A 17961-nucleotide genomic window follows, 5' to 3' on the forward strand; every position below is an offset into this window, starting at 1 on the left:
AATACTTTAACCTTTGTCAACCACTCTAAATAATTTACTTCTTTACAATATATATCTCTCTTATTCCAACCATACCTTTAAAGTCAATTTTCACTGTATCTCATTCACTATCCTTTCTGAAGTAATTTTTGTCTTCCTTAACAACTTTGAATTGTACCCAGTACCCATTCTTTTTATTCTTCTATTTTTTATCACATCGAGAAATGCGAGTGTTTCATTTGTATATCATTACCCTGCATCTTATCTAGATTTGCATCATCTGATCTAGTTGTTGGATGAATTTTAAAGTTTTTGATGAAATACCCATGCTCCTGTGAAATACAGTTTGTCCAGTTTAGCCCAGTCATTATACCTTGGGGAATAATGTGTAAATTCTGAGTTCCTGCAGCTGAATTTACATCATCCATATCAAATACATTCCTATATTTCTTTAGAACTCTATCCTGTTTTGTTGTAGTCCTCTTTGTTCATCCTCATTGTTACACATAAAGTTCCAGACCCTACACATAAATGTTCTCTTCTGAAAGCTTTTCTCCCAAAAAAGCAGCCTCCATTTAAATGATTATATAACAGACTTTGTAAGACTGTATTTTATTACCATATTCATGTTTAGTGTATACCTTTCTGTAGACTATTATTTGTAGACCTGTAAATTAGCCCCTTACATCCATATATTTTGTCTGTGTGTGTGAAATGTTAAAATAAACTACTTAAGTCTTTTAAAAGTAAGCATTTCTTATATAGTTTTACTATACCTTGCATTAAATTAGCATACATCACCTCTACTGTGCAGGTGAGATAGAAAAACAGCATTGCTAACACTACAGGTGATGATTCCAGCTTTTAGTCATAAACATTGATTCCAGATAGCCTAATAAACATCATAGGTGTGTACAAGGCTAATGGCCCTGGAGCCTTTACAAACCTAGCCCATAGGATTACCCTGACATCGTGCCACCCGACCTTTGTTCTCAGTGCCTCTGTCGAGTAGAGCCACTGTAGTGATCCCCGGGGTGAATTTTCTATTTCCCATCCACTCATCAAGGTTTCTCTTGAAGGGGGCCAGTGAGGTGCTCTGTTTGACATGCATGGGAAGTCTATTCCATAGCAAGTGCAGTCTCTGGGTTATGAACCTGTCCCTCCAGCATGTTCTGTTGATTGTGGTAATGAGGTTACTGGAACATGTGATGTAGAGGGATTGGGATTTCTTTAGATGTAGCATTAGTAACAGAGCTGGATCAGACATGGCTTTGTATGTCAAGCAGAGATCACCTCTAAGTAGGCGGTATGAGACAGAGAATAGTTGGAGTTTTTGAGTCTGTCCATATAGGACAAGTGTTTAAGACCTAGGATCCTCTTTGTGAGGTAGTTTTGCGGCCTGTCCAGTTGACAGAAGAGTAGAGGGAGACAATGACGTTTTTCTTCCTGGATGCAAAACCCTTAGTAATGAGATGTGCCACATAGAAGGACTTTCTGACCACAGTGGCAATGTGGTGGTCAAAAGAGAAGCTGCTGTTAATCTGTGTTCCCATATCTCTTATAACACCGTCTGTGTTCAGTGCACTATCATCGAAGTGGTAATTCATGGGAACCGGGTTATTCATAAAGGGGATGATGGCACATTTTTTTGCATTGAGCTTAACGCTATGGTTCTGACACACAATCATTGGTCTCAGGGGGGCCTTTCTGTAGGATGTCAACATCACTTGGGGAGTTAATAATAGCTCCTAACTTGCATTTGCATGTCATATTTCTAAAAAAATCCAAACTTTCTACTGTATAAAAATATGGACAGGTTAGATCAGGTGAATAGAAATGGGGTGGGCGTGAAATGCTTGGAACAATAGTAATGGTATGTTAAAAATACTCCTAAGGAAAGAAATAGTTTGAAAGCACTTACACAGGTTGATCCAGAGTATCTGAAGTTTTTCTATAGCACAGCAAAGAATGTATGTTTGAATCTTTGTGGAAGGTGTATCCGCATATTGCTACATAACTCTGTACTAAGTCACTCCTGAAAATAAGCAACTGTAACTTCTTAATCAATTAGAGGAATAAAATAATCAGTAGCAATTTTTAATAACCATTTCAAAACTTAGAAGACTTGGTCTGTGACCATTTTGCCAATAAAAAAATCTGTCTATGCACAGTAAGAATTACTGTGAAATACCACATTTTCTTTGAACTGCAGATACATAATCTACCTACCCCCCACCACCACCAGCACATGCTCGCACACACACCCCTCTATGTAATGTATATTTGCTCAAGTGAATTCTAGGTTAACTGCCCTTGAGGGCCATGTCTAAGCCTAGCCAATAACCCACAGTCAGAATCAAACCCTATATGTGTCTATAAAGTGAATACTGTGATGACCGTGCCCTGGCCCAGCAATCAAGGAGCCTCAATCCTCACCACTGACACCAGAGAGAGTGACTCCTAGAAGAGGAAAGGATAACTAATACACACAGTAAAGTACAATTTCCATTAAGTGTACACAGAGATCACAGTCAGTCTGGGGCTGGTTGCTCCCTTGCTCACCAGGTCCCCAATAAGACTCCCCACTGACACAGCTATAGGGTCAAGATTTCAGCCTAGCTGGGCAAGCTAAAACCTCCAATACCCTCTCTGTCCAACCAGTGCTTCGTGTCCCTGCCCAAGTAGATGACACAACACACACACACACTTTGAGAAGAGGTTATACAACCACACAGACCCCCCCTGAGAAAAGGCTGGCACAGGTTCTCCAGCTGTGTCCCTATTACCCAGACCATGTGGTAGTAATTCCTGCCATCACCCAGCTAATAATTATCAGCTACTAAAAGGCCCTTAAAAGGGTGTCCAATTATTACTGTGCAATATTATTATCCAGTTGGTAATGTGACTATTCAGCCTAGGCTTAATTTGGAGTGACTTAGTAAAATCTGTAAATATGTAATGTACTTTAGAGGTTAAATTATCTCTACATAAACCAGCCACAGGTAAAGGTTTTAAAATATTTAATAATAAATAGTTAAAACACAAGACAAAACTACTACACCACAGAGATATCTAAGAGTTCAGAGATCACACACAAACTTAAAACAATACAATAGGACATATCTGATGTCAAAGAAAAACATTTAATCTAACTTTCTAATCTTTATCTAATCTTAAGAGAAAACACAGTGCTATAATCTTACTTAAATACATAAAGAGCAAGCAGTGCTGGGTTAGATATCCAAGATCAAAATGCTTACAGTCTCTCACTGAACAATAGTTTTTAAACACTAACCAACAGCTCTGCTGAGGCCCTCCCAAATTGCATCATTTTGACACTTAGGATTTCTCAGGCCAGAAACTGCATTATTTAGCAAGCTAACACCTGCTCAGGAAACTACAACAATACAAGGCATTTCACATATACACTCTAGCATAAACCAGAGCAATAAAGCACCTTCCACATGTAACTTCTGGCCCTTAACTTTAACCTTAAAACAATGGGCATGAAACCTTCATCCAGAGCCACTGGAGCCGACTTGTAAAACATCAAAGAGATTCATAATAGCTTTTCAACTTCTAAAGACACATTTGAAATGCTTGGCTTGGTTTTCCTTACAGCAGATGGCAATCTTGAAGTTTACATTTTTACAGTGTTTTCTTTCATTTAAAAACACAAGTCTGTATTTTACATTTATTTATACAATTGATAGAATTATGTATCAAATTCTATTTGACTAGGCTGGCAGCCTTCGCCCATCTTCCTCCAATCTTCACATCTCTTCCCCCTGGGGAACACGAGCAAGTTTTTCAAGTGCCCCTTGAGAAACATCGCTTGAGAGTGTCAGGTCTATCTGGGTGCACCTCACCCCATTCTCTGTCTTGAGATCCCATCTGCATTGACATTGCTACTCCCACTGCAGTGCTGCACTGACATATATGCTTGCAGCCCCAGGTTCCATCTTAGCAACTTGGCATTTTGCTGACTGGCTCTATGTAACCATATTAGGGGGTTGTGATCTGTCATCACAGTGAATTTTCTTCCGTACAGATAAGGCTGAAGTTTTTGTAGTGCCCACACTATGGCTAGACATTCCTTTTCTACTGCTGCATAGCATTCCTCCCTGGATTGGAGCCTACGACTGAGATCAACCACTGGGTGCTCTTCTCCCTCTGAAGGAATCTGGCTAAGTACAGCACCCACCCCATAGTTTGAAGCATCCACCTGCACAACAAATCCTTTGCTATAGTCTGGACTAGCTAACATAGGGGGTCCTCCCAAAGCTTCTGGAATACCTGCTCACATGCTGGGGTCCACACTACCTTATCTGGCCTGTTCCTCCTTGTCAGATCTGTGAGGGCAGCAGCTATGGTACTATAATTGGGAACAAACTTTCTGTAGTACCCTGCTGTCCCTTAAAATGCCCTCACCTGCTTTTTGGTAGCAGGTGCAGGCCATGCCTGAATAGCTTCCACTTTGGCAGGTTCTGGTCTTATCTTACCACTCCCCACTCTATGTCCTAGGTAGCAGACCTCTGCCATACCCACCTGACATTTGCTCAGCTTAATGGTCAACGCTGCCCTCTGTAGTCTGCCCAGCACCTCCCTGACATGCTGGAGGTGCTCTTGCCAGGAATAGCTGTAGATAGCAATATCATCCATGTAAGCAAGGCAAACCCTCATGCTAAGATATGATCTATCAGCCTCTGGAAAGTCGCTGGGGCACTCTTCATCCTAAAGGGCATCTTTGTTAACTCGTACAAGCCAAAAGGAGTCACAAAGGCTGACTTCTCTCTAGCACTGGGAGTCGAGGGCACCTGCCAGTAACCCTTGTAAGATCAGTGGTTGTAAGATACTTAGCCCCACCTAGCTGCTCTAGGGCCTCATCTGTCCTAGGCATGGGGTAAGCATCTGACTCTGTGTTACTATTTAATTTCCTGTAATCTACACAGAACCTGGAGCTGCCATCCTTCTTTGGCACCAACACCACTGGTGAGGCCCAGGGACTGTTGGACTCTTGAATCACCCCTAGTTCCAACATCTCCTGTACCTCCTCCCTTAGAGTCTGTTTGTCTCTCTCAGGCACCCTATAAGGGGCCTGCCTAATACGCCTTTGGGGTCCTGTATCCATCTGGTGCTGCACAAGGTGGGTGCTCCCTGATTTCCCAGTGAACATGCCCCCAAACTCCTGCAACACTCTTCGGATTTCTCGAACCTGGGTAGGAGATAGATGATGGGACATTGCTACCCAGGATACATTCCAAAGACATGCATCTGGAGCATTTCTCCCCGGGCCTCCGCTGAAAACAGGCTCTGTGGAACCTAGTCGGACACTCCCGGTCAACAAATGTTAAATAAAAAAATAAAAATAATAAAAATAAATACCCCTTCCACCGAGGTGTCAGCCCGAGCTTCACTGAGGAGATCAGTCACAAGATCCCTCTGACTCCTCCTGCAATCCACTGCAAATGCTCAGCACAAGGGCCTCCCTATCATGGTAAGGTTTTATCATGTTAACATGGTACAATTTGTGCCCCTGCCTTTTGCCTAGCAGTTCCACCATGTAGTTAACATCACTTACCTTTTTTACCACCTTGTAGGTTCCCTCCCAAGCTGCTTGCAACTTGTTATGTCTGACAGGAATCAGAACCATCAACTGCTGCCCTACAGCATACTCTCTAGCTCGAGCATTCCTGTCATGCCACACCTTTTTCTGTTGTTGGGCTTCTGCCAGGTTCTCCTGGGCCAAGCCCATGAGGTCCCTGAGCCTTGTCCTGAGGATTTGGACGTTTGCTACAACAGACTCCTTGTGAGACTCACACTCACCTTCCCACTCATCTCAAATTAAATCTAGAGGTCCCCTCACCCTATGCCCATACAGCAACTCAGAGGGTGAAAAACCTGTGGATTCCTGGGGAAACCTCTCTGTAAGCAAGTAACAGATGGGGCAAATATTTGTCCCACTCCCTCTTAAACCGATCTGCAAATGCCCGTAGCATGGACTTGATTGTAGAGTTTAACTTCTCAATAAGACCATTAGACTGGGGATGGTAGGGGGTGGTCTTCATGTGCTTCATCCCACAGGACTTCCACAGACAAGCCAGCAGGTCTGACATAAAATTGGCATCTCTGTCAGACAGTATTTCCTTTGGGAAACGTACCCTGTTGAAAATCTCTAGCAAAGCATTTCCCACCTTCTCGGCTTCATTGGAGGACAAAGCCACTGCCTCAGGGTATCGTGTAGCATAATCTACAATCACTAGGATATACTTTTTTGCTGTGGAACATGGCGTACTTGGAGGACCCACAATCTCCATAGCTACCCGCTGAAATGGCTCCTCAATCACAGGCAAAAGCATCAAAGAAGCTCTTACCTTGCCTCCTGCCTTGCCTACCTTTGGCACTGCTCACAGGTCCTGCAGTACCCTGTTACATCTTTGGAAATTCCAGGCCAATAGAAGTTTTGCATAATACGCCTCTTTGTACATTTTATGCCCATATGACCTGCAAACGGAATATCATGGGTTATGGCTAGAAGTGCCAGACGGTAAGCTCTAGGCACTACCAACTACTGTACTCTCTCACCTTCTAGCCCTCCCTCAGGGGTCCACTGTCTGTACAGTAACCCTTTGTTCCAGTATACAGATTCCGCCTTCCCTTGAGAATAAGGTGCCTCCCCAGCTACCTGCCACAGGCCTTGCAATGTAGGGTCTGAGAGCTGAGCCGGTCTCAAGTCTCTCCTTGTAACCCTTCCCAGCTCCCCTTCCACAGGAAGTCTGGCATCCTCTGACAGTGGTGCCTCACTGCCAGCCTGGGTAATACTACTCACCTCTACCTTTGCAGTCACTCTGTCCAAGGAACCCTCAGTACCCACATGCAGCTGTGGCTCGCATTCAGTTTCACTGCTACAGCATAGCTCACTCCCTGAAGTAACCACTTCAGCAGTCCTGGCTACAAGTATGCAGTCTGTCTGGTTCTCCCCCAGGCTACCAGTCCCACATGCTTGTCTTCTAGCCTCACTGCATGTAACTGCATAAGTACATGGTACTGCCTCATCCAAATCCTTCCCTCTCAGAACATCTGCAGGATGGTAGTTCCATACCCCGGTTGTCTCAAGACAACCTACTATTGGCATTGTGTCTTTCCCACTTACTGGCTCTTTCACCTTTTGTTTCCCACCTTGCCTCTGTGGACATCTGTATGCCACATGGCCCCACTGGTTGCATTCAAAACATTTAACCCTAGCTCTTGGATGTATACCTGGACTAGTGGCTTCCCCTGCTACTGGTGAATTCTGTTGGGGCAATCTGTGCTGCCCACTATGGGTTCCTTTAGTCCCATTAGCAGGACTGGGGGTCCCTTTCCTGTGCAGGGCTGCCCTGCTTGCTAGGTATAGGTCTCCCTTCTTCCACAACTCCTCTGAAGTAGCACACTGTCTATCAGCTAACCAGATCCTCATCTCCTCAGGCAAAGTGCTAAGGGCTTGTTCCCTTACCAAAAGGTCTGCCAGCTCTTCAAAAGTGGTGATCTAACATCCACTCACCCAGCTATGAAAATAAGTGCTCAATTCATCAACATATTCACATAATTTTCATCTGCCTTGCGTCTATGCTCACAAAACTTTTTCCTATACATTTCAGGTGTTAGCTTAAAACATTCCAACAAGCATCTTTGTACAGCAGTATAATCAAAACTGTCAGTGTCATGCATTTTTGCTAAAGAAGTTACAGCTTTACCATGGAGTAAAAGGGGGTCAGGAACCGTACCCAGAGTCCTTGGTCAACTTCATACTGTTTACATACCTGCTCAAACATATGAATGAAGCTATCAGAATTATCCCCCTCTTTAAACTGTGGAAGAAATTTACTGACCTTTTGTTCTTTTTGGGTCCGGTTACTCCCTTCCCCATTACCTCAATGACTCTGGCGAAGAGTCAACATTTCCCTCTAATGCCTCCTCTGCTGTTAATTTTCCTCAGCTTGTAGACTCCTCATTTTCTCAGCTGCTTCTAGTTCCATACTCCTGGCCTCCAACTCAACTCTCTTTAGCTCCAGCTGGATTTTTAAGTCCACTGCAGAAAGGATGAGCTGTCCATTCTCCCAGGATATTGTATCTCCACTCTCATTCTGATTGTTCTCCAGGCTGCTGTTTTCTGATGCAGCTGTAACCAAGGCTGCAATCAGGTCTGCATTAGCCAGGTTTCCATGCACCAGTCCCCTAGCGTGGCTCATCTCCACCAGCTGGCTCCTTGTCAGCTTTCCATACTCCTCTGCTGAGATGCTGCCTGCTCACCCTGACTAACACTAAGCTAACAAAATAAATAAAACAATTGTGATCTGAACTCCTAGAAGAGGAAAGAATAACTAATACACACAGTGAAGTGCAATTTCCCTTAAGTGCACACAGAGATCACAGTCAGTCTGGGGCTGGATGTTCCCGTGCTCACTAGGTCCCTAATAAGACTCCCCACTGACACAGCTATAGGGTCCAGATCTCAGCCTAGCTGGGCAAGCTAAAACCTCCAGTACCCTCTCTGCCCAGCCAGTGCTTTGTGTCCCTGCTCAAGTAGCTGACACAACACACACACACACACACACTTTGAGAAGAGGTTATACAACCACACAGACCCTCCTGGGAAAAGGCTGGTACAGATTCTCCAGCTGTGCCCCTATTACCCAGACCATATGGTAGTAATTCCTGCCACCACCCAGCTAATAATTATCAGCTACTAAAAGGCCCTTAAAAGGGTGTCCAGTTATTACTGTGCTTGGTAGTGTGACTATTCAATCTAGGCTTAATTTGGAGTGACTTTGACAGTAAAATCTGTAAATGTGTAATGTACTTTAGAGGTTAAATTATCTCTACATAAATCAGCCACAGGTAAAGGTTTTAAAATATTTAATAATAAATAATTAATACACAAGGCAAAACTACTACACCACAGAGATATCTAAGAGTTCAGAAATCAAACAGAAACTTAATACAGTAGGACAGGTCTGATGTCAAAGAAAAACACCTAATCTAACTTTCTAATCTTTAGATAACCTTAAGAGAAAACACAGTGCTATAATCTTACTTACATAAAGAGCAAGCAGTGCTGGGTTTAGATGTCCAAGAGCAAAATGCTTTTCTGTTTCTCACTGAACAATACATGTTCATCGTGTTTCACTGTTGCAGTCATTACACTTGGGTTATCCTGCTGGCAGGCTACCCGCAGTCTGCCTGAATTCCAAAGTCCTGTTCTGCCGTCGGTTGCTGTCGCCTCTTCCCTGACGTCAGTGCGCCAGGGGTATAAAAGATGCAGCCGACGCCATTTTCTTCAGTCTTTCTTGCCGCGCTGTGCCCGAAGCAAAAGCAGCTCGCAAGTGCCGGTCGGCCGACTCCTGAGATTTTCGAAATCGAATTCCAGATCTGAAGTCTTCAGTAAAGCTAAGTACCCCATTGGGGAAACTTTTTTCTTGTTCCAGACCGATGTCAGAAAAAGTTAACAATTTTATTTCTTGTGGGAAGCAAATACCTCATAAGGATTTTCATTCTTACTGTATTCCTTGCCTAGGCCCTGACCACGACGTTGCTAGCTGTTGGTTTTGTGCTAGATTTAACCAACGCACTGTTAAGCGTCGGTACGATTTTGCTTTTCATTACTTTGGCCAAAGGTTTAATTATATAATGCCGTCAGAACAGCCGACGACCGGAGTTTATAAAAAGCACAAGGAAAAGGACAGGCATCTGAGGTCCAAAACCGACGACGAGGCCTCCGCTAGGCCAGTCGCCGGTTCTCAGTGAGGCGCCTTCACAGCCCCTGACACCCGCTACCTCAGAGCCACAGGCCGCTTCCAACTCCCACGTGGAGACAACTAGGCCTCTGGATACTCAAGGTATTGGACACTCGGAAACTATTCCCTCAGAGGGGTCTGGAGCCGTTGAGCAGGCATCGGCTTCTGAGGGTGTTTTCAGACCTACAGAGTTGTATATCAAGCCAACCTCAGCTTCCAAGGCAGACTAAAACAGCTTTAAAGACAAAGAAACAAGTACAGCATTCTCCTGGACAGACTTCCATGCCTAAGAAACAGATGCTTAAAATGGCCGAAGACCTAATTACTTTGATCAGGGGTTCCCATCCCCCTCCTGATAAGAGGCCTAGGCAAGACACAGAATATGATTCTTCTGATCAGGTTTCCATTTCCTCTGATGCCTCTTCAGAACAGGGATACTCTCTTCCTCCCTATGAGGATTCTGATGCTGAAGAATCTATTCCTTCAGCTTCTCCTCCTGAGGATTACTCTTTTGGGGAAACCCTGCGTACCATGAGGGAGCATTTTCACTGGGAGAGCCAAGATTACTCGGAATCTAAGAAAAGGCCTAGAGATTTTCTTCTACTGCCTCAGCACAGACCTCTTGCTATTCCACCTGTTCTAGACATTGTAGATGATGTATTTTCAGAGTCCGGCCTGTCTCCTGACTCTTTATCCCCTGCTCCTGTTAAGCCAGACAGATACTACAGGGTTCCAAATTCTCATAAATGTCTATATAAAAAACCCTGCTGCTCACCCAGAAACTATATCTCAGGGTCCCAAAGGGGTCAAGGCTTCCACTGCAAAAAACCCTGTCCCCTCGGATAGGGATTCTAGGGCACTGGACAGATGGGGGAAAAAAGTTTACACTTCTGCTACCTGACTGTAAGGGCTTTAAATTGTCAGTTTCATATGCTTAAATATCAGCAATACTTTGCCACTGCTTAAATAGAAAATGTTGACAAATTCTGAAGGTTCTGAAAACAAGGAAATGCAGGATTTATTGCATGCAGCTGAACAAGTGGGAAGCATACTTTGCAATGTGGTTTTGATTCACTGGAGGCCTCTTGCAGGGCCGCTGTTACAGGTTCTGTCATTAGAAGGCATGCTTGGTTAAAGGAACAGAATCTGCCTGATCATGTTAAAGCAAAATTATTGGATGCTCCATTACAGCATGATACTTTGTTTGGTGTTAAGGCAGAAGAGGTGTTGAAGAAAATGGAGGATAAAGCGAAATCTATGCAGACAGTAAAGGATTTCTTACATGTGTACAGCCACCCAGATTTAGCAGGAACTGGCCTTCTAAGAATTGGTCCTTTCCAGTGTCAGGCCAGAAAGAGGCAGATACAGACGCCCTAGAGGCAGACCCCAGCCCCAAGGCTCATACAGGCCCAAACAATGGGGTGCTTCTACTTCCAAAGGTGGAGAAGACAAATCACAACCATATAGGAAACTTGGCACATGATCACTCAGGACAAATGGGTCATAAATATAGTCTCTCAGGGCTACAGGTTCCACTTTCACACCCTTCCAAAGGCAAAAGGTATGCCAGACCTGCCACACAATCAATGGGCAGAGGCACAAAAACAAGTTTCATCTCTCATGGCCATGAGGGCTATTCAGCGAATACCACAGCAAGAGCAGGGACAAGGATTTTACTCAAGACTTTTCTTAGTACCTAGAAAGGACAAAGCCTGGAGACCAATACTGGACCTGCTTTTCTAAACATTTTTCTGGGTGTTCCAAAATTCAAAATGTTGACTCTGCAGCAGCTTCTGCCCATGCTGGGCAAGAAGGCTTGGCTTATAACTTTGGACCTCAAAGAGGTATACCTGCATGTCCCAATCAGACAATCTTGCATAAGATACCTCAGATTCATAGCTGGCTCAATGCACTGCCAATTCTCTGCACTGCCCTTTGACTTATCTACTGCTCCCAGGGTCTTCACAAAATGCCTGGCACCAGTAATTGCATTTTGCAGACAGAGGAATTCAAATATATCCCTACTTGGATGACTGCCATATTCAAGCAGAGAACAAAGACATTCTACTGAAGCATCTGGCGTTTGTAAAAAGATTAATTTGCCTGGGATACACAGTAAACGAAAAGAAATCAAAACTAGTACCCTCTCAAGAGATAATATTCCTGGGTGCAAGCTTAAATACAACTACCCAGATGGCTTATCTCACACCAGACAAACAAAGGCAACTGACTTCTTACTTCGAAAAGATGGCAACAAAGACCCAGTTATCTGCAAGAAAAATTCTGCAGGCTTTGGGCTTCATGGCATCCTGCATTCTGCTAATTCCATATGCAAGACTGCATATGAGGAAGCTACAGTGGTATCTAAAAAGTGTTTGGTCCCAACATTGCCACTGCCTGGAAACATTAATTACCCTCATTCCCTGCCTGCAACAGGAGTTTCGATGGTGGGCACAGGCCTGTCACCACAACAAGGGACAGCCATTCACTTTACCCACAGCCAGGCAGACACTAACAACAGATGCATCAGATTATGCCTGGGGGGCCCACATGGCAGGAAAATGTATTTGGAGCACATGGCCTGCATGCCAAATGCATCTTCATATCAATCAAAAAGAGATGCTAGCTGTACAGAATGCCCTGACAGCCTTCAAGGATCTACTTCATCCAGGACAACTGCTGATAAAGATGGACAATACTACAGTCATGTGGTACATAAACAAGCAGGGAGTCGCACATTCTTACCCCCTCTGCAGACAAGCCATGATTTTGTGGAACAGAGCATTGACTTATCAAGTACACCTGCAAGCACAATTCCTGCCAGGAAAGACAAATACTCTGGCAGATGAACTAAGCAGAAACCTCGTGGATCCTCACGAGTGGAAACTAGAGCCACAAAACTTCAGCATGATAACAAGGAAATGGGGATGCCCAGACATGGATCTATTTGCCTCCCCTCACAACCGCCAACTACAGAGATTCTGCACAAGGACCTATCACAAACTAGCATGGAAAGTGGAAAGTGGATGCTCTGTCATTCAGCTGGAAAACCCTTACAGTATATGCCTTTCCTCCACTGCCTCTCCTCCCCAAGGTACTCCTAAAGGTCAGACAAGAGAAGCCAAAAATGATACTGATTGCCCCGGACTGGCCACGCTAGCACTGATACCCAATACTAAAGAGCTTGCCTCAAGGCCCAGCCTGGACATTACCTCAAATTCCTCATTTACTGACCCAACAAAACAATCAGATCCTGCACAGCCAACTCAGAACCCTAAATCTGGCTGCATGGCTGATAATGTAACCATTCAGAACACACCTCTCTCTAAAGCAGTTATGGATGTTATTTTGGAGGCCAGGAGGCCCAGCACCAGAAAATCTTATGCAGAAAAATGGAAGAGATTCTGTGCTTGGAACCAGGAACAAGGAATTGACACGCTTGTACCAAATATTCCTCAGATTTTACAATACCTAACTGATGCTGGACAAAGGCATATCCTTCTCATCAATTAAGATCCATGCCTCTGCCATTTCAGCTCATTACAATATGGCCCCACCTATTTTTTCACATCCACTGCTAGCAGCATTGCTCATTAGATTTGTACTTAAAATCCAAGCTGGACTTTGTTAGGACAGGCTTTCATCAACTGCTTTTCTAATCTTCACTCTTCCTCTTCAGTATGTCACTGCTGTAAATTCCCATACCTAAGTGAAGATTCTCTTGATTCTAGTCAATCTAAGATAGCTTGCTTATGTCATACCTTAAGTATATTTGAGTCTACGTGAAGTACAGTTCGATCTGAAGTCTCCCTCCACCCCATGGAATGGTGTCTTTGTTTTAATTGCAATGCTTTCCTCCTTATGTTTCTCCTTTTAAAGGTACCAAACTGAGGAGATGGGCCACTTCCTTTTTCTTGTCCACTTTGTTATGATGATCCTGACATTGTGAGCAAGAAGCTAAAGCTGACCCAATAAGGAAAAAGCATTAACGTCTGTCATTGAGAGTACCCTTTAGTGTTGGGAAGAGTGTATAGATGGAGACCCTTTTGACTAATCCATGAATATTTAAAGAGTAGGTTCTAATGTACATTCACTTTATTTTGTCTTTATAGTATCATATTTTGTCTTTACAGTATCATCTGAGTATCTTGTTTTTCCATACTAATTTAACAGGATTCTGACTGGTTTATTAAATACCAGAGTAAAAACATTGTTCCTTTCGTATGCAAGCAGGGTTACCCATCAGAAATGAACATAAATGAAAACCATGCAACCCTTAAATTAGGCAAACTATTACTTCTCAGAACTTAATGTTACACTGCGTTTTTGAATGGTTCATGCTGCCTGTAAGTAAGTGTGTGTGTGTGCAAGAGCACGCCCACATGTGTGCATCTGTCTCTTCCTCCTACTGTTTTTCTGAAGTCCAACTTCATTAGTGTCTATCTAACACAAATACTTGTATTTCTCTGGAGAACCCTGAAAAAGAAAATGGTCTCACACCCACCCAGACACACACGTGGGCAGAGAGCATTGTGGAGCAAAGTCTAGGTGGCTGTAACTGAGACAGCATATGACACACAGGAAGGGCGAGCAAAATTAAGAGGAAATCTGCACTATATGCAAGGCAGTATTTTGACTTTTTAGGAATTCTTTGACATCATGATTGTTAGATATTTCTCTGAGTTGAACAGATTTGTTCAGTATTGAAGAAGTTACAAATGTTACCATCTGCAGGCTTATTCCTTCATTGGAGTTCTGCAGGTGTGCTCTTAATTTCCAATGGCTGCGTCCTGAGACTTTAGACAAAAATCTAGTTCAGTTCAAACATTTGCATGTGTAGAACCATATTTGTCTAAGAAGTGTAAATGGAAAACTGATCAGCACAAACTTATCTAAACTGTGGCTGCATGCCTTAGATTCCAGCTCTCAAACTTGGTTTTATGTCACAGTCGTCTTTTTCTTCTTTCGGCTTTTCCCGGTTAGGGGTTTTATGTCACAGTAAAACAGTAAATATTAAGTTTTGTAATGTTTGTAAACAATTTACAGTATCTGAGTAACCACTCAAGCTTCACATGTGCTGTTGTCTTCAATTTGTACATCCATCTAAGCATTTGTATGATATTAAGCAGTTATGTCTTTGGTGTTTGTTTGCTGCAATATTTAGATAACTATGAAAAATATGACAACATAAATAACATTTAAAAAAACATTTAGTATCTCTCTAGCTGTATTGGCTAGAAGTCAAGTATTAATGCAGTTGCATTGCCCAGAAGATGAGCTTTAAGAAGTCTTTAAATTCCTTGTATGTAGCATGGTTTTGGAATTAACAGAGATATGAACATGCACTGCTAGATGCCTAGAAGCATCATTGGGATGATCTTAGAGAAACACTGGAGGCATCACTAAGGTTTAGCATCTTTTAGCAGTACTTTGCAGCAATGTAGATGATTGCAGCAATGTAGATGATAGTACATTAAGGAAAATGTGAACATTTCTTTGAACTGCATAACAGAATGGTGTAGAATATCATGTGAAATAAGGCATTGTCACCACTTTTATACGTGTATGGATGGATTTGCACTTTGTGCCCCTGTTGTACTTTGAGTACCATTAATTCCAAAATGTTTTATAGGCAGTCTTTGACTATATATAACTTTGTTTCCTTTAACATTTCTTTCTTTTGTTACAGTACAGGATGTATATTGGGAGTTGGACTGGTCCTTTCAGTAATGAGCCAAAGTAGTCAGACAGAATCTCGAGCACATGTATCATCTACACTCCGGAAGCTGTGCAGTAGCTTGGAGGAAAGCACCTATCAAAGTCGAATGGTGCAAGAGGTAAGCAGGGCAAGACGTGAGAAAAGCAGCATTTGCATTAGACATGAATATGTATGACTTAAAATATTTGAATTTCTATTTTAACAACTGAAGGTGAGAGATGTTATACAGGAAAAACAGTGTCTCTATTTGCAGTCTTATCAGCAGTTCAGTACACTGTAAACTTTCATCTCCAGAGAGAGCAGTCAGTGGAGTAGATTAAGTATTTCAGTTTCCACAAGAGGAGCCTTTTGATGTATTTATTTTATTTATTTAACATTTGTATACCAGGAATGTCCGACTGGGCCAAGAGCCCATTTTTAGCGGAGGCTTGGGGAGAAAAGTTATATTACATTAAAACAGTTTAGAGTGACAAGTATTAACTAACTTGATGTAATGTACTCTATATAAAATTTCAATAGAAAGGTAAACAACAGAAATACATGGGAGGCAAAGACTTCTGATGCCATCAGATATGGAAGATACTTAGAAAGAGCTTTCACTTTTTAGTCATGGTTCTTTCCCACTGCTAGTTTGGTTTAGACTCATAATGCAGTTTATAACACTTTTCATTTCTGATTATTATAAAGTAGGTTTCTTTTTTCTCTTTCCTTAAACTTAAACCTGAAAAAAAGTTATAAGGACCAGTGTTGCACTCCTGCATCTTTGGACATAAATCAGCCAATTAGAATAACTATAAAGAGTGGAGTGAGTGATTGGGTGTTAATTGTGATATGAGAGTTTGTGATCATTGGCAGGGGCATAATGAAATTCCACTGCCAAGATGACATAAGCTCTCACAGTACGTCTTCAAAAGGAGGAAATCTACATATTTCTGTGTTTAGCAATGATCTCTTCTAAATGACTTTTCAAGATGGTAACAGTATGTTATATCAGTATGTTGTACCACGCCAACTCCTATACCTCCAATCAGCTTCCACTCTCTACTCCGTACCATACTCCCACACAAAACCATCTCCTCCCTCACACAAGTAATCATTTCTTTTCCATCTCCTCCTCTCTGTTTCAGCTCAGCCCTCTGCATTTTTAATCCTAAAATTATTTCCACTACTGCTAAGACACTTACTGTTAAACAAATACTAAACCATCCAGAATACCCTAAATCCAAACCAAAACACACTAAAATAACTTCCTTCAATAACCTCGTCTTAGCTGGAGACATTCACTCCAACCCTGGACCTAACCCACCAACAAATAGTAATTACCCTCCCCCTTCCAATAACCTTTCATCCCCTACAATACTCTTAAATTTTTCACACTCAATGCCCAGAGTCTCAACAACAAAGCACATCAGTTTCAAGCATGGCTAAGTCATAAGCAACCTGACATTGTAGCCATCTCTGAAACTTGGCTCAAACCCCACATCTCTGACTCTGAAATCCTACTGTCTGGATTTCACACTCTTAGATCTGACTGCCCAAAGAAAAAAGGCGGAGGCGTTGCATTAATCTATTCCAGTCTACTTACCTTAATTCCCCTACCAAACCTCTTTCCTAAACTTGCCAATGCAGAACTAACAGTCGGTCTATTAAAAATGAGTAATCACAAAAGCCTCTGTATCATCGCCTTTTATATCCCACCTGGAAATAACGTCTCAACCCTTGAAGACACTCCAACGGGCCTCAGCTGAAATTAACCTTGAAACTTACATACTAGGTGATGTAAACATCGACTGGAATAAAATCAACAGTCCCATACCCTCCCTGTCCATTTACCTCTTTAACTTTACTCAAGTAACCCACTCCATCACCAGACCCAATAAAGCAAATCCCCCAGTATCCAGTCTTGACTGGATCATAGTCACCCATCCAAATAATTACCAATTCTGGCACCATCCCTGACTCTATTAGTGACCACCTCCCAGCTTTCATTTACTGTGCAACCATCTCCCATCCACACCAACATCAGTATATTCAGACCCGCAACCTTAGTAAATTTGACCCCAAAACCTTCTCTAACTATCTCAAACAAACGAATTGGAACATTCTAAACACCCTTCCACTCGATAAAGCCACAGACCACTTTAATTCTACTTTCCTAGATGCTTTAAATTCCCCAGCCCCACCAAGGAAAAAAAGAATAAAAACTATTAACTGCCCCTAGGCTAACCAAAGAAACAAAGCAAATTATGCATCAAAGAGACAAATCCTGGACACTTTACCAAAAGAATAAACTTCCCGAACCTTTCTCCAATATACACAGCTCCCTAGCTTTGCAAAAAAAAAAAAAAAAAAAAAGCAAATCTTCAAAGACAAAAACTCCTACTACACGAAGCTCCAGTCCAACCATCCCTAAAACCATAAGCTTTTTTGGAACTCCATAAACTCACTCCTCAACCCAGGCTCCAAAAAAAACCCCTGTCCAGACCC

The 17961-nt window shown here is 42.6% G+C and overlaps 1 protein-coding gene across 1 annotated transcript in view; it reads left to right on the plus strand.

The window, feature by feature from the left end:
* Positions 1–17961, plus strand: part of FOCAD (focadhesin) — a 2336882-nt gene that overhangs the window by 1830798 nt on the left and 488123 nt on the right. Inside the window, exon 31 of the mRNA XM_044060381.1 lies at positions 15445–15592. Coding sequence (XP_043916316.1) covers positions 15445–15592 — 148 coding nt within the window. The remainder of the gene's footprint in view (positions 1–15444; positions 15593–17961) is intronic.

Source organism: Protopterus annectens, chromosome 2.part0, assembly GCF_019279795.1.
Source record: "Protopterus annectens isolate FY-2018-M chromosome 2.part0, PAN1.0, whole genome shotgun sequence".
Lineage (NCBI taxonomy): Eukaryota > Metazoa > Chordata > Ceratodontiformes > Protopteridae > Protopterus > Protopterus annectens.